Source organism: Crinia signifera, chromosome 2, assembly GCF_055691185.1.
Source record: "Crinia signifera chromosome 2, ASM5569118v1, whole genome shotgun sequence".
Lineage (NCBI taxonomy): Eukaryota > Metazoa > Chordata > Amphibia > Anura > Myobatrachidae > Crinia > Crinia signifera.
In genome coordinates this window covers 128,796,780-128,822,212 of record NC_139218.1, presented here as the reverse complement: position 1 = coordinate 128,822,212, position 25,433 = coordinate 128,796,780, and the positions used below count along the sequence as shown (strand labels likewise).

The window sequence follows — 25,433 nt, the reverse complement described above, 5'->3', positions numbered from 1 at the left end:
AAAGGACTGTTGTTCAGGGACCGCACTTTAATCAATACACATAAAAATTAACTTTTATTTATTATTCTTTAAAAAATCCCTTTATAGGATATGGTGAGAGGGCGCAGTGAATTTATCGGGGTTAAAATCATACATAACAAACACATACACATAAACACACAGATGGTGTTTTAAGTGAACACAATAGAAGGAAAAGTGATCCTTAAAAATAACCTTTATAATTGAAAATGTCAATATTTTGATCTAGCACTGTCTCAATGTAGGTAGGACAAAAAAATATATATCCAGAGAGGTCTCAATGACTGCTATGGGCCATTGAGATATAACTTTAGCTGCGTTTGGTGCAGTGAAACATGTGTTGGTCGATACCTTAAAATTGAATGTCTATTAGCACAATAGAAATGTTATCTCAATGTATTTAGATTGTTAGCTCCTTAAATTATATTGTACTGAATAGGAAAGCTGTGAATGAAGTTCTGCTTTCCGGACAGCAGAGGGCAATGAAATACTGCCTAACACAATTTTTGTGTAGAATCAGTAGATAATGCCTACCTGAAGTAAGGCAAAATCTACACTGCTGTTCTCCCCCAAATTTACTGTCAAAACACAGCTGTGAAGTGGTAACAATAGAGGCAATAAAGCCAGAAACGTGAGGACCACCTAATACAGGACAAATAAAACACACCTGTGTGGAAGTAGAGATGGCTAGTGAATCGCTGCCTCGACTCAGTGACTCGAACCCAGTGGTGTAGCTAGGTGCCACGGCGCCCGGAGCAAAGGCATGTTTCGCGCCCCCCCCCCAATTTGTAGTAGGTGAGGCTCCTGCACAGTGAAAAGTGGGCAGCGACCAACATTATACCACACACCGTAATGCCCATTGGACATTTTAGTGAACTCTGTAATTCCAATTACACATAAGCCCACACATGATGCCTATTGCATACTATATAACATTCCGCAATCCCCATAACATACTATATAACACCGTAATCCCCATAACATACTATATAACACACTGTAATGCCCATTACATACTATATAACACACCGTAATGCCCATGACATACTATATAACACACCATAATGCCCATGACATACTATATAACACTCCGCAATGCCCATGACATACTATATAACACTCCGCAATGCCCATGACATACTAAATAACACTCCGCAATGCCCATGACATACTAAATAACACTCCGCAATGCCCATGACATACTATTTAACACTCCGCAATGCCCATGACATACTATATAACACACCGTAATGCCCATGACATACTATATAACACTCCGCAATGCCCATTACATACTATAAAACACTCCGCAATGCCCATTACATACTATATAACACCGTAATGCCCATTACATACTATATAACACACCGTAATGCCCATTACATTCAACACACCATAATGCCGATTACACATTTGACACATAAGTGCCACTTACCTCAATGCCAGGGGCTTCATGCTCAATGCCAAGGGGCTTCATGCTCGATGCCAAGGGGCTTCATGCTCGATGCCAAGGGGGCAGTAGGGTGCAGCAGGGTGGCCGGGTGCAGTGGGATGCAGCAGGGTGGGTGGGTGAGTGCAGTAGGATGCAGCAGGGTGGGTGAGTGCAGTAGGATGCAGCAGGGTGGGTGGCTGCAGTAGGATGCAGCAGGGTGGGTGGGTGGCTGCAGTAGGGTGGGTTTGTGGGTGCAGCAGGGTGGGTGGGTGGCTGCAGTAGGATGCAGCAGGGTCGGTGGGTGGGTGGCTGCAGTAGGATGCAGCAGGGTGGGTGGGTGGGTGGCTGCAGTAGGGTGGGTGGGTGGCTGCATTAGGGTGGGTTTGTGGGTGCAGCAGGGTGGGTGGGTTATGTGGTTAGGAGGGTGAGTGCAGAAGGGTGGGTGGAGGGTGGGAGTACACCATAGTTACAGCCAGGCACCCCCCCTGCCTGTGCTGACAGAGACAGTGTGTGTGTGTGTGTGTGTGTGTGTGTGTGCACCCCTCCCCTCTCCTCCCCCCTGCCAGTATGCACACTGCCGCCCGCTCACGGCTCTCTGCGCTAAGAGAGATGCGGCTACGTAAAATTCATATCTCCCGCTGGACCGCTAGCCAATAGGCGCTCGCGGTCCAGCAGCCATCAGTTGATTGGCTGCTGGACCGCAAGCGCCCATTGGCTAGCGGTCCAGCGGGACCCGTGAATTTTACATACCGGTAGCAGCAGCGGACGGGGAGTGGGGAAGCTAGCTGGCGGGCGGGTGGGCGGGCGGGGAAGCTGGCGGGCGGGCGGAGAAGCGGGCGGGCGGGGGAGCTGGCTGGCGAGCGAGCTGGCGGTGCCACAGCACAGCTCCGGCGCCATGCAATCATCCTGCGCCCGGAGCGTGTGCTCCGCCGGCACCGCCCTCGCTACGCCTCTGCTCGAACCATTAAGCTGAATACATGATTCGAGTTAGTCACTGTGGCAAGAGCCGAGACAGCAGCAGCAGCATTATAGCATAGTAAGCTCAGCCCCTCCTCTCTGAATCGTCAGGCTTAGCAGGAGAAAGGAGAGTGCAGTAGCAGCTGAGTTCAAGTTAAGTCTATGCTGGGAGCCGTGCACTGTCTCTCTGCCTGCAATTCCACACTACTCATGAGCCCAGCCACTGACTAACTTCCTGTCTGCCGGCACACAGCACACACTGAGGGACAGAGACTCTGCTACTCCCTGAGTGTGCTGTGAGCCGTGCACTGTCTCCCTGTGCCTGCAATTCCACACTACTCATGAGCCTAGCCACTGACTAACTTCCTGTCTGCCGACACACAGCACACAGCACACACTGAGGGACAGAGACTCTGCAAGTCCCTGAATGTGCTGTGAGCCCTGCACTGTCTCCCTGTGCCTGCAAATCCATATGAGTAGTGACTTGAGAGCCGAGTCACTGTCTCAACACACTTTACTGAGCTGAGCCGTGCGGCTCAACTCATTCCAATGAATCGTCTTGTCCATGACTATGTGGAAGTAATATCCAAAGGGGATATTCATGTACCAACTTTGGGCTCTTAAAAATAAAAGTGCCCAGAAAATTCACTTTGGTCAGTAGAGGGCAGTAAAGTTACAGCAAACACCCCATAATTCTGAGTACACACCATAAAGTGATTTTCTCTGGAAAATATCTATGTAAAAAAGGAGCTAAAGTTATATCTCAATGGCCCATAGCAGTCACTGAGACCTCTCTGGATATATATATTTTTTGTCCTACCTACATTGAGACAGTGCTAGATCAAAATATTGACATTTTCAATTATAAAGGTTATTTTTAAGGATCACTTTTCCTTCTATTGTGTTCACTTAAAACACCATCTGTGTGTTTATGTGTATGTGTTTGTTATGTATGATTTTAACCCCTATAAATTCACTGCGGCCTCTCACCATATCCTATAAAGGGATTTTTTAGAGAATAATAATACATCTCTGCGCTCGCCACGCTTCGGGCTCGGTGGCTCGCTGCGCTCGCCACACTATATAACATCAGCTCCATGCATAGTTGGATAGTGGGGGTGTGAAATCACCCATGGGTGACTATACAATTAAAAATCGGATCTTTACAATGAAAAATCGCATCGCATTGCATGCCTTAAGTAGTGGCATGCGATGAAAAAAATTGGGCGCCCCGATAATACACATAATTACATAGTTACATAGTAGGTAAGGCTGAAAAAAGGCTTGCATCCATCTAGTTCAACCTGGTATAGATATCCATTGCTGATTTGGTAGGTTCTGGTATTTTACAGACAAATTATATTTCTACTTTGTACCCATGGATGTTTTTATCCAGTAAATGTTTGTCCAACTTTGCCTTGAACGCATTTAATGAGCCAGCCATTACCACCTCTCTGGGAAGAGAGTTCCAGAGTTTGACTGTTCTGACCGTAAAGAAATTCTTTCTACTAGCTGAATGAAATCTTTTTTCTTCTAATCTATACTCATGCCCTCGTGTCCTAGATTCCTTTCTAGTAGAAAAGAGGGTGTGTGACAGTTCCTTATATTGGCCCTTGATATACTTGTACATGTTGAGCATGTCCCCCCTTAAATGTCTCTTTTCTAATGTAAATAGTCCCAAATTGCTTAATCTCTCCCCGTTGCTTAAATTCTCCATTCCCCTAATAAGCTTTGTTGCTCGCCTTTGGACTTTTTCTAATTCTACGATGTCCTTTTTATAGTGTGGGGCCCAGAACTGCACTCCGTACTCGAGGTGAGGTCTCACCAATGCTTTATACAGTGGCAAATTACCCTTGAGTCCCTAGTACACAAGTACCCAGAGCTCATATATCACAAGCACAAAGAGCCCACATGGTACCAGAAGAGACAGGAGAATGCCCTAAATGTTCAGTGAGGAGGCTCATTATTTCCACAACGTCTGGCAATACTGGAAAATAGCGATGTTTTGGAATAAACTGGTCAATTTTATTAATAAAGCATTTGGGATATCTGTTCAAAAACATCCTATTGCATGTCTCTTTGTCAACTTTAAGGTTTGGGAGCTGGGCCCCAGGAAACCAGAAATGGTCCCGGCCCTCACAACAATAATCACAATTGCACAGAAATGTATTTTGAAGCATTGGATCAAAAGATCCACTCCTAGAATTTTAGAGGTGTCTAATATGGTTCTGAGGGTTATATATTAGGAATGGCAGGCAACTCTGCCGGACATTGAAAAGAGGGTGGAACGATTACACAAGAAATGGGGATTGTATCTTTAATCGCTATATGAAGCCACAAATATACATATTTACAAGCTATTTGAAAATACTACTTGGTATACTGTATACTGAGACAAATTGCTGACAATCACTAAAGTCGCAACTTCCCTTAATTTGTGCTGTGTGAAAATATGTAAAGTGAACCCTTAAGGTCTTTGTTTATATGCTTAACTCGGCACTCTGTGGTGAGAGATTACTGTAGGACTAATTTTGTACAAACTATTTATATTTCCACTTCCACCTCTAGGTGGAAATACAACAAATGGGACTCCTGAGGGCCCCCGCCTCTCTTTTTGTTTACCCCTTGTCTGTCTTATCTGGTCTTCTACGTTAGATATAATAAGTATGTTTTTCTCTTATATGACATATAAGATTCATTGAAGTTGGAAATAATATATAACATTGCTCAGACTGTTTATCATCAATCTCGAGAGACAAAATGTAATTATGACCCAATAAGGGAAAGACACCTTGTATTGTAAAATTACTGTTTGTATGTGTAAAGTTTGCTGTACCCAAAATTGATGTACACCGAAGGGATTGTTGGTACTGCCAACCTCGTACCATGAATCCATTATACTTGTGTTACTTATCAGGGGCGGATCCAGGATAAAATGACAAGGGGGGCACCATGATAAAAGAGGGTTTAGGTGGGGGAGGGGCGGTGTTAGTAATGCCAGTGTACATACTAAGAGAGCGGCAGAGAGAGGGTGGGAATGGGATTAAAAATAGGCCCTGGCATTTAAAGTACGCAGGCCCACCATGGCGACAAAAGTGAAGGATGCAGTTGTGCACGCGCCGAAGGCGCGCTCCGGAAAAGGGGGTGTGGCCACTCAACAAGGGGCATGTCCTTGAGTGTAGTGTACAACACTATATACAACTTCTACACATTATGCAACAAAATACTAGACCCCACTATACTTGCCCCTACACATGATGCCAAATGGATTGAGCCAAAATTCACATAATGCCACATGGATTGAGCCAAAATTCACATAATAACACATGGATTGAGCCAAAATTCACATAATGCCAAATGGATTGAGCCAAAATTCACATAATGCCAAATGGATTGAGCCAAAATTCACATAATGCCACATGGATTGTGTCAAAATTCACATAATGTCACACAGATTGAGCCAAATTCAAAAATTGCGACACACGGATTGAGCCAAAATTCACATAATGCCACTAGGATTGAGCCAAAATTCACATAATGCCACACGCATTGAGCCAGAATTCACATAATGCCACACAGATTAAGCCAAAATTCCCAATACGCTTCATACACAGGGACATTGTCCATCAAAGGCGCGCATTAAACATTTACACCATAATGTCCATTACACGTTAAATTACATGCCATTATGTCCATTATGTATTATGCCAAACACCATAATGCCTATTAAAAATTATGCTACATAAGTGCTGCTTATCTACATGCTCATTGCCAAGGGTTCCATGCTCATTGCCAGAGGTTCCATGCTCATTGTCATGTGGGATTACATGCTCATTGCCAAGGGAGAATACATGCTCGCGGTAAATGGGGGACAGCCGCCGCCAGGCAGAAGTGATAGCTACTGGTAGTGGCAGAGCCTGGCTGTATTCAGAGCACTGCAGGTCCTGGCTCTTTGAAATAATACCCCTTTCACACCAGAAAATACATTCCCAGGTTGGCCCCCTTTACACCAGCCTAGTCCCTGCATTTTCTGGTGTGAGGGGGAGAGAAACCCCCCCCCCCCCCCTCTTTAACCAGTTATCTTATTTAACCGGCTATATCTTCGGAACCAACTGACCCATTTACATGAGACAAGCACAGATGGGTCTGTTCCCATCTTTGCAGGGGATGGCGCTGGCGTCGCCAGCCGCCATCCCCCGCCAGCGCCATGGCGATCGTGAGAAGGGGACGCGCGCGCACGAGAGGCGCGCGCGCCCCCTTCCGACGGCGCTTCCAAACGTTTCCCCGGGTCCCCGCCGGCTTGCCGGCGGTAACCCGGGGTCCCCGCCGCCTGCCCGCATCCCCCCTAACCCCGTCCGTCTCCCTGAGGCGGAGACGGACAGGGTTTCCGCCACGCTAGCGACGGAGACTGAGACGCGCGTGCGCGTGAGACGCACGCGCGTCTCAGTCTCCTCGCTGGCGAGGCTGCTGGCGGGTCGCCAGCGCGTACGTTCTGGCGACCCGCCAGCAAGGATGTGCATAGGCACATACTGTATCATATTGATTTGAGTGGGCTTTGAATGATTTTGGTCCAGTGAAACTGAAGCGTTTGGTTCCAGAGTAATCTGCCATCAAAGAACATGAACAGCCATGAAATTAAGTTTCAAAAATAAAAAAATCGGTTTACATGCAATATCTCTGGAACCGATTGACCGATATGGACCAGCCTGGTATCATCTTGAAGGCCCAGCGATTTGGAATTGAATGAGTTCAAGCTTCTGTGATGCCAGGGAGGGAACTGGCAGCCTTCGGAACTAGGTGGGGGTTGGAATTGCCGGGTCCCATATTATCCTATGGGGAAAAAACGTTACAGCTTTGCCAGGCGTTATCTTTGGTTCCCGGGGGGCTAGAGACACGGGGCTGGGCTCGTTGGAAAGCCCTGGTCCTCAGCTACAAAATGAAATGACAGGGGGGCACCTGCCCAGGTGCCCCCCCCTGAATCCGCCACTGTTACTTATATTGAATATTTAGGAAAAATGTAATAAAAACAGTTAACATAACCTGAAAATGGACAAATTGGAAAATAAGTGAGTGTATAGAGTGCGCACTAGCTGCAAGGGTGGTTATTCCCCTAGGGTGTTTTTCTGACACCAAAGAGAATCAATAGTATACAAAAAAGGATGGGGTCAACCTCCACCAGCGCTAGATAATAGAGAGTTACTTCCCTTATTGTGTGATAACCTCCTCTCTGAATCAAAATCAATGTATGCACACAAATATGAAATCCCAATGGTTAAAGTGGCAAGTGCAGAGTGGCAAGGTACTTGAAGGTAGTTACCAGATGTGATGTGAACCGTATGAAATACAGTTCATTAAGCGCATGCGTATAGTCACCAAGTGGCCCGGGCACAACCAGGATCAAGACGCTGCAGCAGGTATCAAATCTCCAATCCCGGCGGGCGAGAGGATTAGACGGGTCTTGGAGATTTGATACCTGCTGCAGCGTCTTGATCCTGGTTGTGCCCGGGCCACTTGGTGACTATACGCATGCGCTTAATGAACTGTATTTCATACGGTTCACATCACATCTGGTAACTACCTTCAAGTACCTTGCCACTCTGCACTTGCCAATTTAACCATTGGGATTTCATATTTGTGTGCATACATTGATTTTACTGTGTGATATATGTTTTTCTGTTGATGTACTTAATTCTTTGTGTGATATATTAAAAAATCGGTATACACTATGTGGATTATATATTCTCTCCACATGTACACATGAATGTGAGCTGAAGGAAACAGCCAATATACCGGTACCCCGCAGAGAGGAGGTTATCACACAATAAGGGAAGTAACTCTCTCTATTATCTAGCGCTGGTGGAGGTTGACCCCATCCTTTTTTGTATACCGAAAATGGACAAGTCCACTAATGCCCCTCCCCCCTCGACTTCCCCCCTTACATCCAATTCTTTAGCATTCCGGAACCTGCTAGCGTGCACAATCCTTCTGGTCGAGAGTACACTTACCACTCCCCAGTACACAACACTTACTCCCGCATTGACTATATTCTCTCAGATAAATGGACCCTCCAATTAGCTAAATCCAGTGATATCCTCCCTATCACCTGGTCGGACCATGCTCCGATTACCTTTCACTGGGACAAACTTCACCAACTCTCTCCCCCCCACCCTTGGAGGCTCTCCCCTCATTTACTGGCTGACCCAACATCCAAACAGACCATCGCAGACTCTATCCAACTGTTCCAACACTGCAATTCACCCTCAGACACGTCTACCCTGAACTACTGGTGCTCCTTGAAGGCGGTTACCAGGGGAGCCACTATACAGGCAGGAGCTAGGCTTAAAAAATTACACCAACAAAAGATAGCCGACCTTGAATCTACCCTAAAGAATCTGGAGAACCAAAACAAAAATAAACCCTCAAAACATCTCCAGAAACAGCTTACGGTGAATAGATGCCAACTGAAATTTATGATACTATTAAATCCCTCCCCAAAAACAAGGCACCTGGCCCTGATGGTTTCACAAACGACTTCTATGCTTCCTTCCACGCCCTCCTAGTTCCCACACTCCTTAACGTATATAACGATATTACCTCTAGCGGCACTATCCCCAGAGAAATGTTAGAAGCCCAAATTGTCACTATACCCAAACTGGGAAAAGACCCTTCCCTTTGCCAAAACTACCGTCCAATCTCCTTAATGAATGGGGATGTAAAAATGTATGCTAAGCTCATCGACTCCCGTTTAAATGTCCTTCTCCCCTCTTTGATCCACCCCGACCAAGAGGGACTTGTCCCTGGGAGACAAGCATCTGACAACACCCGAAGGGTTTTTGATCTCGTTGACTGCCTTGCAAAAGACCAGGGCCTTCTCCTGCTATCGCTGGACGCGGAGAAGGCCTTCGATCGCCTCAATTGGATTTACATGCGCAAAGTCTTACTGAAATTTGGCCTGCGAGATCGAATACTCTCATCTATACTTGCTCTATACAGTTCTCCATCTGCTCGCGTTTACAGTAACGGCTTTCTATCCAATCCCTTCCCAATCCACAATGGGACTCGTCAGGGATGCCCCCTCTCCCCCCTTATTTTTGTGCTAGCGATAGAACCATTAGCAGCTAAGATTCGTGCGGAACCCCACTTTCCCGGGCTCTAGTTTGGTTCAGCTTCCCACAAGCTCTGCATGTTTGCAGATAATGTCCTTCTACTAGTTTCTAAACCAGTTGAAACCATTCCCTATCTGTATAACATTTTAAATTCATATTCCTTAGCATCCTATTATAAATTAAATACAACAAAGACCAATGCCCTGCCCATTAAGCTAGATCACTCTATCAACACCTTACGCTCCCTATATCATTATAACTGGCAATCCTCTACGATTCGCTACCTAGGTGTTCGCATCTCCTCCCCTTCCTCCTCAGTTTTTAAAGCTAATATCCCCACACTCTTAAGTCGATCTCTTCCTTATCCAATTCCTGGCTAAACTACGAAATATCCTGGCTGGGCCGGATAGCTGCCTTCAAGAAGTCAATCATATAATTAATAATACACACAAGACACACACACATAAAACATGCAATCTCCTTGTTAACGTTTAGAACTGGTTAGTGGTTATTACACTTCTCCTGAGGAAGCCGCTGATCGTTTTAGGGGGAGAAACGCGTTGAGGGGACTACCAGGCTGCTATTGTACCCAGCAGATTGAAAAGCATCTCGGATATGACCTATTGAGATTGGTCGGAGAATTTCATCGCTGATGTCACAAGCCACAATACCCCTGGATACAATTAAGTATTACCACAACTAATGTGCACATGTGTGGGGACTTGAACTCTCAATATATTAATACCTACTAACAGGCTCAAAGTTGGAGCATACAATATATGCAATTGCAAACCTAATAACCACTAACCAGTTCTAAACGTTAACAAGGAGATTGCATGTTTTATGTGTGTGTGTCTTGTGTGTATTATTAATTATATGATTGTATTTTACTGTGATTAATTTTATTAAATATATTTTTATATTCAGTACAGCGCTGTACCTATTCTCTTTTTGGTTCTCTACTACTATTAGGGGTTTGTGGTAATCCCCCTATTGGTACAGCATCAGCACTGAATAACAATCAGCGCTCAGTATCACCCTGTGTAGCTTTCTTGTTGCCTTCAAGAAGTCACTGCTCCCCAAACTGATGTTCCTTTTCCGCACAATCCCCTACACTTTTCCAAAAAAATACCTTGACAAAGCTAACTCCATCATGACGACATATGTATGGGCATCTCGGCCCCCTAGGTTAGCTCGTACCAAAATGTGTTTACCTAAAATGAGCGGAGGCCTAAACCTGCCCAACCTGGCTCTGTACCAGGGGGCAGCTCTACTGGCTCATCTTAAGCATTTCTTCACCCAGACTGATACGGGGGGTTGGACGAGACTGGAGGAGTTGGCCTGCCCTAAGTTTCCTTTGAGAGACCTATTTTGGCTTCCCGCAAACCTATGCCCTAAAGCCTTAAATCTACTCCCATCCACCCGTACTTCTCTAGCTGTTTGGGACAGATTGACCCATACCCTCTCCAGCAAATTTCACAACTTGACCTTAATTTCACTACATACGGTAGCTTGTATCCTCCCCAATTTCAGCCCGACTAAATGGATCAAAAGGGGCATTTATACACTTGGTGACTTATTGAATGGCCCTGTCCTTAGATATTTCCCAGAATTACAGCAGCGCTTTTCACTCCCCGATACAGATAGACTACAATATTACCAAATTAACCACTGGTGGAACAGTCTCTCCATCACCTCTGTAGTACTGACACCCAAGTTGGCGAGTATAGTCAGTAGGCTTTTTGGAGGGGAACAAAGGGGTGAGATCTCTTTTTGGTATAAAACCCTCATAGACCTAATTCCCTCCCTTAAGTCCAAAGCTCAAACCCGATGGGAAGCCGACATGGGACAAGTGCTACAGGAGCCCCAGTGGAAGAAAATCTTTACCTCCTCCTATACAATGTCCAGATGTTTGAACCATTCTGAGATGCATATTAAATTGCTACATAGATTGTATCTCACACCAGACAGACTACATATGATATGGCCCTCCTGCTCAAAATTCTGCTGGCGCCTCTGCGGTGAGGTCGGCCATCAGTTCCACATCTTTTGGTCCTGCCCCAATATCACTTCATATTGGAAAACAATCTTCGACCTTATAAACAAAGTCCTATCCCTTTCTCTATTGCCATCGCCCCTCGTAGCCCTCCTAAACTGTTTCCCTAACTCAGTTCCCCCCCACCTGCACTACGTACTAGGCCACATTTGCATCGCAGCCCGCACTGCGCTCGCACAGTGCTGGAAACAAGCGGCACCTCCCCCCTATCTCAAAGTTGTGCGTAAAATCCACTCGCACTTCTTAATGGAGACAGACTATCCCTTCTAATCACCCTTCTACACACACCTCCTCAGCCAGATGGAACCCCTGGAGTGTTTTTGTTACGGCAGGTGAGGGTGCTGACCTTATAAACAAAGTACGAGCAACCCTCCCCCTCCCCCCCCCCCCCCGGCCCAATCCCCTAGGACTTACTCAATATCTTTCTACCTCCACTATGTAGACCAGTGATTTTCAACCTTTTTACCTCGCGGCACACTAACTAAGATGTTAAATTTGCCAAGGCACACCATGAGATCCCTACAGGGAAAAACACATTGGCCCCCAAAGGAAAAAAAAGAAACCTATTGGCCCCCATATAAAAAACACTGGTCCCCACAGGTAACATAACATACATTGGCCCTTTAACATGAATGAAGAGACCAGTAAATAACAGTTGAACTGGTGGTGGCTGTAAACTGGTTTGGACATCTCTAGATCTGGGGGCACACTTGAGAACAGCTCAAGGCACACTAGTGTGCCACGGCACAGTGGTTGAAAAACACTGATGTAGACAAACTGTAATTTTTGTATGGGATTAAGATTTTTTAAGCATTACTATGCTGTTCTGACATTACGTGACTGTATGTGTCCCGACCGTTGTCCCGTCCCCCCCACCCCCTTTTTTCCTTTCTGTCTCTCCCCCTGCTTTGTTTTGCATAATGTGAAAATGTTTCAATAAAAATCATTGAAGTAAAACTAACTCAACCTAAATGGAACGGCGGCATTAACTTCCCAGATATAACGGTATACAATCAAGCGGCGGTATTTAGATACCTCAAAGACTGGTTACTCATAAACCATACCTATGCCAACACCACCCTAGAACAAAACTTCTTACCCCACATCTCCCTAACTGCCTTTCTACATCTAGAAGACAGAGACATCCCTCCAGAAATACACACCAATCCCCTCCTAATGTCTGTCCGTAAATTATGGCTAACCCTACGCCACACTTTTAAATTGAACCCAAATCACTCCATACATCTGCCTTTCCTACAAAACCCCCAATTCCATGATGGCAATGCTCCACCCCTCTTCACGAGCTGGAAAAATGCAGGACTCCGTAGAGTAGGGCAGTTAATAGATACTTACACTCACAAACCACTCACCTTCATGGAAGCCTCGAGAGATTACCCATTTATAACCACCCTCAACTTAAATTTTATTCAAGCCCAGTCATACGCTGACAAGATCTCAAAAATTGTTCCGGAAAAAGACTGGAATAATGACCTTGACAATGTACTCTTGGCCCCCCCTTTACCTAAAAAGGCGATCTCTACCTACTACAAGTTCCTCCGAAAGCCTATGGATTACACATCACAATGCACAGGCCTTAACCAATGGTTAGAACACTTCCCTACCCTAACAACAGACACTTTGTTAAAAACCTTACAAACCTCAATCACAACATTCCCAATGGCCAAATTCTCGGGAATGTACCTAAACATATTCCATAGATCATACATTTCTCCCTCACGAGGGTACCAGATGCAAATCCTAGACTCTCCGAGATGCCCCAAATGTAATTACTCTCAAGCAGACCTATACCACTGCTTTTGGGCCTGCCCGTTAGTTAAGAATTTCTGGACGGAGGTTCGCGACTTTGCCAGCGAACATTTGGTTAATTACACTCCACTCACCCCGGAATGGGCCATTTTTGGCATCTTACCTGAGGAAACTAGAGCCCCTAAACACATCAAAAAATTAATGCTGGCAATCTCCTCGGCTGCCCGCAAAACGATCCTTCAAGTATGGATCCAAACCTCCCCTCCAGCCCTGGCGATGTTTAAAGATAAACTATTTTTTATTTTTCACATGGATTGGTTGGAGGCCTCCCTCCAAAAAGACTCACGTACCAAACAGTTTTTTGCTACATGGAACAGTTATATGGAAACCTTACCCATGTCAACCAAACACACCCTTCGTCAATGTTTCCAGAATACCCGTTGGTACGAAGAACAAATGTTACTTAACGATCCTCCGCTAATCCTAGAATAAAGGATTCCCCTCTTTTGTTAGGATAGACATCCTGTGCACATACGTTAATAATATGGCAATTTATGTCTAAAATGTAACTCAACCCTACCTCATGTACTTAAACATTTTGTACTTGTATCAAATGCCTGAATGCTCAGAAATGTATTTTGTTATGAAATGAAGCTTTGACTTAATAAAAAGTTGTTTAAAATCATTGAAGTAAAAATAACAAACCGTTAACATAAAAAAGAATGCTTTCAAATTTATATCTAAAAAAACTATTGCCATGTAAAATTTATTCTACAAAAATTGAGGAAAGATCTTCTCACTATAAATTCAAGATGACTAACATTTCAATCCTCATTCGTAATGTATTTTAAAGGAGTATTAAAATATATATATTTTTTTTTATTATAAAAAAGGAGCAATTTCATAATTATCATTGAACCCATTAGGTATCAAAGTATTCAAATCATGGATCCAAAACATCTCCCTCCTAGATAATAAATTCTCCCTATCCCCTCGTCTGGGGCCTAGGACAACATGTTCTAGTACTTCCTCTACATTCCCATTGTGATGTTTTTTAAAATGTCTTGGAATGGTGTGGGTTTCAACCTTATGTTTTATACCTATGACATGTTCCTGTATCAGTTGTCTCTTCGTCTTACTACATAATTAAACCTAAGTATGCCATATAAAAACAATTTGGTACTGGTTTCCTATCTGGGCGCCCGTCGCGGGCATCGCGGGTACATTTATGTATGGCCGCAACGCGACCGACGCGATGCCCGCGATTTCCCATTGAAACCAATGTTAAACTTGGAAATCGTGTCGGTCGCGTCGCGGCCGGCCATAAATGCACCCGCGATGCCCGCGACGCGATGCTCGCGATTTCCCATAGGAATCAATGTAAAAAGCCGCGATGGACCCGATTTTACTGTTAAATGCCTCAATCCACCCGATTTGGCCATAGGAATCAATGTTAAATGGGCCACAGAGCCCATTAACCCTTAAATATCCCCCCCAAATTTTTACGCCACCCCACGATCGACGCCAACCCGAAGCGTGGCGAGCGCAGCGAGCCCGCGAGGGGCGGCGGTACGCGTCCTCCGACCTTTTCATGCCCTACTATCCACTAGGGCGTGGTGTGAGAATATAATAGTGTGGCGAGCGCAGCGAGCCACCGAGCCCGAAGCGTGGCGAGCGCAGCGAGCCCCGCGAGGGGACGCGGATACCTTCACAGTTATGCGCGTCCCCTCGCGGCCTTCACAGTGAAGGTATCCGCGTCCCCTCGCGGGGCTCGCTGCGCTCGCCACGCTTCGGGCTCGGTGGCTCGCTGCGCTCGCCACACTATTATATTCTCACACCACGCCCTAGTGGATAGTAGGGCATGAAAAGGTCGGAGGACGCGTACCGCCGCCCCTCGCGGGCTCGCTGCGCTCGCCACGCTTCGGGTTGGCGTCGATCGTGGGGTGGCGTCAAAATTTGGGGGGGACATTTAAGGGTTAATTGGGCCTAATTCAGGGTTATTATGGCCAAATCGGGTCAATTGAGCCATTTAACAGTGAAATCGCGGTCAATCAGCCTTTTTTAACATTGTTCCCTATGGGAAAATCGCGGTGATCGCGGTCATCGCGGGCATCGCGACCATCCAATTTTACCCGCGATGCCCGCGATGACCGCGATGACCGTGATTTTTACCCCCGATCAACGCGATTTTGATCGTGGGCGCCCAGATAGGAAACAAGTACCAACAATTTACTTAATTATAAGTTTTTTTAATACGTTTCTAAATAAGAAACTTTTGGCCTAGGGGTCCCGTGAAAAAAAATTCTGATACTCTGGGGTGCCGAGATTAAAAAGTTTGTAAAACTACAGTATTAACACCTTCCGTAGTTATCAGTACACGACTCTGGATTGCCACCAAAACAGAATATTTTATTTTTATTTCATGGAACTAATAAATATATGTGTATATTGCAAAATCTACCTATGTAATTGTAAATATGAAACATGAGTTGGAAAGTGAGAAGCTTGTATTTAAATGTAAAAATTGTCATATTATTATTTGCCATACAATCACCATGCACCAGCACTCACTAAATTAACTGATATTAATAAATAAAACATTGATGTGATAGCTATGTGTATTGTAGCCATTTTGAGCAATAGTGTTAGGACCTGCAGAAAAGTGGGGTCCCATGAAGGGGGCTGCAGGCTTAAATGCATTGATCAATTCATGAACTAAATCTCCACTATTTATTAATATCAGTTAATTTTGTGAATTTAGTGTTTAACCAGAAATTGTAGGGGCTCTATATAGGGGCTATATATATATACATCTGGATTTTTTATCCACTAATTTGGAAATGTTTTCTCTTTTTCATATAAAGACTTTTTTTTTGCTTATGTTTTGACGTGCTGGCTTCTAATTATTGCACAAATCTACATGTCTATTATGTAGCTACAGCACCCCACAGGTCAGGAGCGTAACTATAGCACCGCAGCCCCCGCCACCGCGGGGGGGGGGGGGGGCACTGTGCATGTGGGGGCGCCGGGGGCTGCGGTGCTATAGTTAAACCCCCCCTCAATCCCCCGCAGACTTACCTATCGCGCTGGTCCCGGCGGCTCCGTTCTTCTGCTGAGGACCACCACAAAATGGCCGCCCCCATATAGCACATAGTTCTCTGAAACTGTCTGCTGTATGGGGGCGGCCATTTTCTGGTGGTCCTCAGCAGCAGAACGGAGCCGCCGGGACCAGCGCGATAGGTAAGGCTGTGGGGGATTGAGGGGGGTTTGCATGGGCGGCGGGGTAGGGGTGCTCGGCGGGGCGGCGGGGTAGGGGTGCTCGGCGGGGGGGGGGCGCCCCCCCCCCTAACGGCGGGGGGCACCCAAAACGTAGCTACGCCACTGCCACAGGTGAACTTGTTTTGTGTTGCATACTGCCTCAAGGACCTATATATAGGTACTCAGGCACTCAGAAACTTGTTCCTTTTCCCTTTTTATGACTGGGGTTTGCATACTGCACCGGAGCACAGGACGCAAGAGTGCCGGAGCCACAGCCTCATATATATAACTACTCCTCACCTCTATGGGGTGAAGTACTGCCAGTGATCATTAGTGGGCCACTCGAACAACAAAATTACTCCTTTGTGTGCTAAAAGATGTCATAACAGAAAGTGAAAGCAATATTTTGCAGTGACACTGCTCTATTTCAAACTTGCTGGATATGTAGAGAGGGAGCTGTGAAGACAGATTGTAGGTAGGAGCATATATGGACTGGGGTGGAGAGTTTGTGGGGTAAAAACTGTTGCAGCTCAAAGTGAAATTAAAAGTTGTCACAGTTCAAAGTGAAAGTACAGATGGAACAGTTTCCATTCATCCAGACAGCACAGTGTGTCTTCCCATCCCAATATGCCATTCACAGATAATTGGATGCGTTTGCATTTGTGACGCTCACGCGTCCCCATCTTGGCTGTCGGGATAAATGAAAATGCCTCCATCTGTACATTGCAGAATCCGTTATTTTGATGGGCTTTTAACTAGTTGTAAATAATGAATTCACAGAAAAAACACAATCAACAACAACAGCAGCCACAACAATAACAACAACAGCAGCAGCAGCACCAACAACCACCCACAGTTTATCCATTAGCAGTGCCGAACCACATATCACAGAGTAAGTATACTGTACTTTATTATATAATGTTAATATACTCTATTTATTGCTATTTCAGGGGTATACGGTCGTTAGGTCGGCATGCATTTGGTCGACATGGCTTTGGTCCACACATGAAATCGGTGGACACAAGCATTAGGTTAACACTGGCTAGGTTGACAGTGAAAAGGTAGACATGAGTTTTTCACATTTTATTTGAGCCAACATGTGCCGACAGGCGGTATCTCATGCTCTACCATCCCCTATGGCATGGAGGGAGAATAGAATAATGTGCCGAGTACAGCGGTAGACTTTGATGGTGTCCGTGTCGACATTTGGGACAAATAAACTTGAAAAACTCATGTCAACCTTTTTGACGGCTAACATAATGCTTGTGTCGACATTTCAACCCTGTCGACCTTCTGGGGTCAACCCAATGGATGTTGACATAATATGTGTTGAACCTATGTCCACATCAATTTTTATAAAAAATAGTTTTTGTTTTTATTGCAAAGGATGAAATTCAACAATATGAAATGACATTGAACATTATTGTATATTGCAAACATTTTAAATTTCTCCCTTTCTTTACAATTAATATTGATTACATCTATGGGCGGTATTCAATGAGAATACCGGCGAGGTGCAGCGAATCCTTTTTAGGATTCGCTGCACATTCGCCACGTTCCGGAGCCTCGCCGGCTCTGGTATTCAACGAGTCAGGGGCTCGCTGCCCCTGACCGACGAATATGAGCTCCTGCGGCGAACACCGCAGGGAGCCTGAGGACGGCGGCAGGCAGGGAGATGGAAGTCTCTCTGCCTGCCCCAGAACATTTGTGGGGGGGAGGTGGGCTCCCCGGGTGCCAGGCAGCACAGGCTGCCCCCCGGGGGTGCCAGCAGGGGACCATATATTCACTACACCCGATCGTAACGATCGGGTGCAGTGAATATATGAATATGTAATGAGCGGCTCGGCTTCGGCGCCCCCTGCTGGCTGCTGTGTAAAAAAAAAAAAAAAAATTAAATATATATTCATGTGCTTACAGCACATGAATAAAAGTAGCATGCCCCTCCTCAGAATAAAATTCCTGATTTTTTTACACCAAATGTAAAAAACAAAACACTTTATTTTAAAAGTTCACATTCCACTTCTCCATAAAAAGATAGCGATTGCTACTCGGTGAATCATGGCAAAAAAAAACCTTCAAATGTATTCGCCATGTGGTCATTGAATAGGGTGATTCACCGTTTTAGTCCAAAATTCGCCAAACAGCACAAATTCGCCATAAAAACATGGCGAATCTGCTTTTTCGGGAAATTAAAAGATTCATGTAATCTTTTTTTTTTCAATGTTTACACCATATTATTTTTAATCAAATGAAAAATAAATAAATAATAAAAAAATAATTATAAAAACAAAATGAAGGGAAAACTTAGGGAGGGGGGGAACCATGCTTGTCCATGTCTCGCCCCGTGCAGCCTGAGCGTGCTGACCGTTCCTCCTAATATTGGTATGCGGCGTCAGCGCTGTATAATTGGGACTGTCCGCTGTTACTTTCTATTGGTCACACAAGATACATGGAAATGCTCTTAATATTTAAATTATACTATTTTAACATTTCTGTGCTTTCCTGCATCAAGCGCCTATGCAAGCCTCCTGTTAATTTGCTTATTGATAAAATCCTGTCTTGCTGCCTATTCGTTGGTCCTGTCTTGGAGCCAAGATCTCACATATAATTTATATATATATATATATATATATATATATATATATATATATATATATACATATATATATATATATATATAAATCACACAACATACAGCATACTTACATGTAATGATTTTTCTCTTTCATTGCAGCTATCACCTTGACATTATTTTAGCATTTTTCTCAGGAATCTTGGTGACCCTTCTCATTTGTGCCTTAATATTCTGCATTATTAAGATGAAGTCAAAAGGTAAGATGTAAAATTTGGTCAGAACTGCTCTCCTATTGGTTAGAATTGCTTTCATTTTAGTCTGTGACATAAAGGTGATACAGAGATAGGTTATCACACTATGATTGATTTATTAATAATACTTTATAAAATGTGCGCTGCTGTTCGCTGAAGGTCATTATTATTACTATTAATAATAACATGTTAATACAGTATATATATATATATTTTTAGAACAAGTAAATGTAAAGCACTATGATAAAATAATATTGTTCTTTATTGGTAGACTACATGTCCAGCACCATGCCTGGGCATGATAGTATATGTTGATCCAAATTTGCCAGCATACATAAACCTCAAAGTGAGCATCATTAAAAAAAAACATTACACAAAATGACAGGACTCAAACACTGACTGCTGAATTATTTTATTAAATAAACACACCCAACACAACCCCTGTTTACCCATTTATTACTCACAAAATGAACGGGATCACATCCTCTTCAGTACATTATGAGTATTGGCAAAGCAATAATCTACAGCCACCTCTCCTGGAGCCTAACGACGAATGAGAGGCCGCTCTGGGGAACACTCTCCAATGCAGTGAATGGAGCCGCAATGCAATGAATCAGTTAGAGTGGCAGTTCCCACATTCTGGCCATGTCGGCATTCAGACCAAGTCGACAGTTTCGTGTCATTTTACTAAAGGTTGGATTTGTTTTTTTGGGCAATTTTTTTGGGCAACAAAGTAGAGCCAATTTTGGGAGCAGCAGTTGGAAAAGTCCCAGAATACTTGCAAATAGCATATAGAGCCTAGGGGTCTGGTCCAGAAAGCTCTGACACGTTTCACTAATGGGAAGATAGAGTCTCTCTTACACCTCTTACAGTGCACTTATCTCTGTGCTATCCAGCTTATTGGACCAGACCCCTATACTCTATATGCTATTTGCAAGTATTCTGGGACTTTTCAAACTGCTGCTCCTGAAATTAGCTCTACTTTGTTGCTGACCTTGGTCTCCCACTACTAAAGTGGTCTGGAGAAAATACCATCTTCTCACCCACAGCTGGATTACAAATACATCTGCCAAATTTATTGCTATATTAGGGACAACTGCTGCAATGCTATCCCAAGGGATTGAAACCCTCTAGCGGCGCTGGGTAACTATGAGTCCAATGTGGGCATAAATGCCATAACCCTCTTCTCCGCTGTCACGCATACTATAGAGCAGTGATTTTCAACCTTTTTACCTTGTGGCACAGTAAATAAGATTTTAAAATTGCCAAGGCACACCATGTGATCCCCACAGGTCAAAACACATTGGTCCCCACAGGAAAAAAAAACCTATTGGCTCCCATATAAAAAAAACTATCACACTGGTCCCCACAGGTAACAAAAATAAAATATATGATATACATGAAAAGAAGAGACCAGTAAACAACAGTTGAACTGGTGGTTGCTGTAATCTCTGGATCTGGTGGCACACTTGACAACAGCTCAAGGCACACTAGTGTGCCACGGCACAGTGGTTGAAAAACACTGCTATAGAGCAACAGCTGAGACAGGACATTTTTTCGACAAAATTCCCTCTTTCAAACCTATGGTCTGGGTCAGTTCACTACACTTCCCAAAATACGGTGGACAAAATTTAACAAGGGTCCCCTATATTTTGAGAATCAGCAACGGAACCAACCAGCAGGATACTGGCCCCTTATACCTTATATAAGGTCCCACGGCCAAACCATTATCCCCCTGACCGGTCATCTCAGGGGAAGTGGGGACCCCCACCCCAATGAAGGGGTCCCCTCCCTCTAGGAATAACCCTGCCTGGGCTGAAGCCTGGGGCTGTCCCTGGTGCCCTGGGGCGGTGGGCACTGGGCTGATGGCATTGTTGTAAAAAATAGATTCAAACTATGATGTATTGTTGTGGAGCTATGAGTCCCAGCAAGCCTGCACCACATGCAGGGACTTGGATAACCACAAGTCCCAGTATGTGAGGCATTAAAGGGCCTGCCGGTACTTGCAGTTCCACAACAGTACAAATAATTAAATCAAACACGGACACATATGAAAAGTAAAACTTTATTTCTCACTGATACTCACCTATGGATTCCCATGAGGGCTAATCTGTATCCGTAAATACGGCAGATTAGTAAATATGCCCTATTTCCACATTGTATTTTCCCAAAAATACGACCGATGAAGGTCGTATGCATTTGTACCCGGCATCGGTCATATTTTAGGATCTTAGTTAATTTCCCCATTGTATATTTGGTGTCAGGTTCAATATAAAGACCCATATCTCATGCCAAGTCTTATGTGCATAGCATTACCTAGCACAATGTCCAATATGTCAAATATGAAGACCTATACCTGGTGCTTCATCTGGTACCTGACTAAGGGAAGAAAATATCAGAAAAGAGGACACTTTGCACAGGAATACAATAAAAAAATATAGGGAAACCTGTGATCATCTGTTTAAGAATCAATTACCTTTATTTACAAGATACCATTACCATATATACTCGAGTATAAGTTGACCTGAATATAAGCCGAGGCATCTAATTTTACAACAAAAACTGGGAAAACTTATTGACTCAAGCAGGACCCTCACTCGAGTATAAGCCGGGGCTTTTTCAGCATAAACAATGTTCTGAAAAAGTAGGCTTATACTCGAGTATATATGGTATATAATTATAAATACAGTATCTTATGCCATTAATTACACTATGTATTTGAAAAATAAAAAGCCTTTCCTTTCATGTAGTTTTTTCAAATATTTAATATATTGTCTCTACTTAAATTAAAGGGCAACGTAAAGTCTCAAATGACAGACTGAAAGAAGTGACATCTTCAACAGGCCAACAAACGGTAACCAACTATTTGCAATGTTTCTATTGATTCTGAGACCCTTAAAACACACACACACACACACATGTAAAAACACAATAGTCAACCTGTGCTGTTCTTAGGCTCATAAAATGGCTATTTCAGCCTTTAGCGGAGATGTAATTGTCCCAAGGTTTGAAGCACCAAGCGAAAAAGTCTTATCCCACGAGTTTTATTAAAAAGTTGTTAGATGTGAGCTTGCACATGTCAAAACATTCTTCAATGTTAGATGTTTTTTTTCAGAAGAAGCACCCCGGGTACCATTGCTTTTTACCGGTGAATTACAAGTCCCAGCAGGCCTCCCCCGCATGTTGGGACTTGGTGAACCACAAGTCCCAGCATGCGGGACATTAATGGGCTCCCTTGGGCTTGGTAGTCCATCTGTAAAAATAATGTTTAAAAAAACACACAGACACAGAGAAAAGTAAAAGTTTAATATTCACACATTCATTTTACACCTCTATACTTGCAAATCCAGGCTCCAGCAGTGACTCTGTGCTGCAGCAGTTCATCCCGCACTGACTGCGGGGTGAGCCGGCTTCCTCCGCGGCTAATGGCAGCTTATGTAGCGCTGGCAAAGCCCTTTACAAGCACTAAGCCCTGGTAGGCTCTATGCGTCTCCATGGAGATGCTTTCCGCTAATCAGGGCTGAGCTAGGAACGGGTCTGAACTCTAAGTGGACATTCACAATATGGAACCGTATGGACTGCTATACAACATATGCTCTCTATTTTTAGCAATTGCGTTCAGTTTTTTTTATTATACGCACTTCATTAACCTATTTGGAATGTAATGTATTGTTTATATACAGGATATATTTTTACAATTTATTAAACTGGCAATTTTTAAACCTACATGATTGGCACCATTTCAGTTTGCTAAACTATTTAAGTATGAGATTTCTTTGTAAGCACAGTTCACACCCACTTTTTTCTCATATTCATGGCGCAGGTCTGAGAACTGACACACGGCGGTGTCATGAATATAATTGGTCAATGCAGAAATTAAGGCACACAGTGGTAGCCAATAAAGTGTTGGTAAATCAAAATTGATGAACAGTATACATAGAAGAATCATGGCCCATATTGGGGCACTACACAATGAATACTTGTGCATAATAACAGCATCATTGTCCATAAAGGGTTTATAGGAAACACCCCATTTTATAGTCCTCATTCAGTCCCGTTGGTGCCAATGTCCCGAGGTGGTGTATCCAAGACAGTTCCCTTTGAAGTGAGAGACATTTTTAATTGATGAGAGGTGCTCTCCAATCCACTTCTTAAGCATCCTGGATGTCTTGCCATCATATAAGAGGTTGCAGGGGCATCTTAGTATATAGATGACACATTTGGAGTTACAATCCAAATGGTGTTTTACCATGTATGTTATGCCATTTGTGGGGTTAGTGAAAGTTTTGCCAGTTAGCAAACATTAGACAATTTCATGTTATAATGGAAAAGCTCACACCATCAGCTCCTTGGGTCTGCTCTTGTCCAGGATGGTTTCACCGCTCATTAATCAAGTGCTGGGACATCTGTGATAATGGAGAGACGGAGAAGAAGCTGAACACATAACAGGGCGTTCTGGAGGTCACCCATGCCACCTTACTACCTTTCTCCTGCTATAATTATGCCCTACCCACACCCACATCACACCACTGCTACTCTGGTCCCAATGAAGGGGTCATTTGATCTAGTTCAGGTCTATGGGTATGCTGCCCTATGTAGAATACTCCCATAAAAGGAGACTTGGAGACTTCAGTAACTTTCACATTATTTTCCTGTTATGATCAACATTTTGGGGAACACATTCCCTTTATCAGGATAACATATAGTGAAAAAATTATAATATTAATACATAATCTTACCCAAGGCTGGGCAACTCCGGCCCTCCAGATGTTGATGAACTACACATCCCAGCATGCCTTGCATCAGTTTCAGCATGGCCACATAGCAAAACTAATGCAAAGCATCCTGGGATGTGTAGTTCATCAACATCTGGAGGGCCGGTGTTGCCCAGCCCTGATCTTACCCATAAGGTTCCCCTACCCACACTGTCTGCAGTTTCAAACATCCCACTTCTGGCATGGAACCCCACCCAATTTTCCCTGACCGAAACCGGAACCATAACAATTTGTCAATATATACGGGTAATATAGAAACACATATTGGGCAATCCCTTGTCTTTCAAAAAAATAAAATGCTAAATTATGCAAAATAATATTTTGCATAGATGGGCGATTTTTTGTTTATAATTGATAAATTGTGTTTATATCACCATAGCAACATGCAATGTGTATACTGAATTGTCATGATAGTACAGCCGTTTGCATGATCATCACTTCCACCGGAAGTCAGTTCCAATACCGTAAGTGGACAGTCCGTAACTGCTGGCAGCAATCAGCATGGGAAAGGGAAAGGGAACCTATAATGCAAGGTTGTGTATTTAGATCATGAGGTTTTCACTGTATGTTATCCTGATAAAGGGGACTAGCATCCTGCACTGCATCTCAAGCTAGTGTAGGTCATGAAGCAAGACCGTGACCCAAAGCACACAAGTCATCCGACAAAAGAATGGTTAAAGAAGATTAAGTTTAAAGTTTTGTAATGGCCAAGTCAAAGTCCTGACCTTAATCCAATCGAAATGTTGTGGAAGGACCTGAAGCTAACAGTTTTGGAAGTAAACCCAACAAAAAAACCATGGTTTGTATGGACGAATGGGGTAGAATGCCTCCAAGCAGATGTTCAGGACTAACCCACAAATACTAGAAAGTTTAGATGCATTTATTGCTGCACAAGGGATTCATAGCAGATACCAGATAGATGAAAGCAAAGGTCCACCTACAGTACAGTTGCCACTCACTTATAGATAATATTGGATTATTTTCCACAATAAAATCATCATGTCTAATTTTCTTGACTTATTTCTTTGATTCTCTTTATCTGCTTTTAGGACCTGTTTGAAAATATAAGGTAGTTTTAGGCCACATTTAAACCCTAGAACACATACATCATTTTTGATTTTTTAATACCCCGTATGTGTTCTATGGATAACAGAAATACAGAAAATCCTGAAAGTTTCAAAAACTATCAGGCACCATTGTATATACCTGCTGTCTATAAATGTAAAATGCTATAGAAA

General features: G+C 43.8%; 1 protein-coding gene across 1 annotated transcript in view; it reads left to right on the top strand.

Annotated features, from left to right (window-relative positions):
• C2H1orf162 (chromosome 2 C1orf162 homolog) overlaps positions 1-25,433 on the top strand; it is a 47,260-nt gene that overhangs the window by 20,002 nt on the left and 1,825 nt on the right. Inside the window, exons 3-5 of the mRNA XM_083171062.1 lie at positions 17,375-17,486; positions 19,329-19,426; positions 22,213-22,274. Coding sequence (XP_083027188.1) covers positions 17,375-17,486; positions 19,329-19,426; positions 22,213-22,274 — 272 coding nt within the window. The remainder of the gene's footprint in view (positions 1-17,374; positions 17,487-19,328; positions 19,427-22,212; positions 22,275-25,433) is intronic.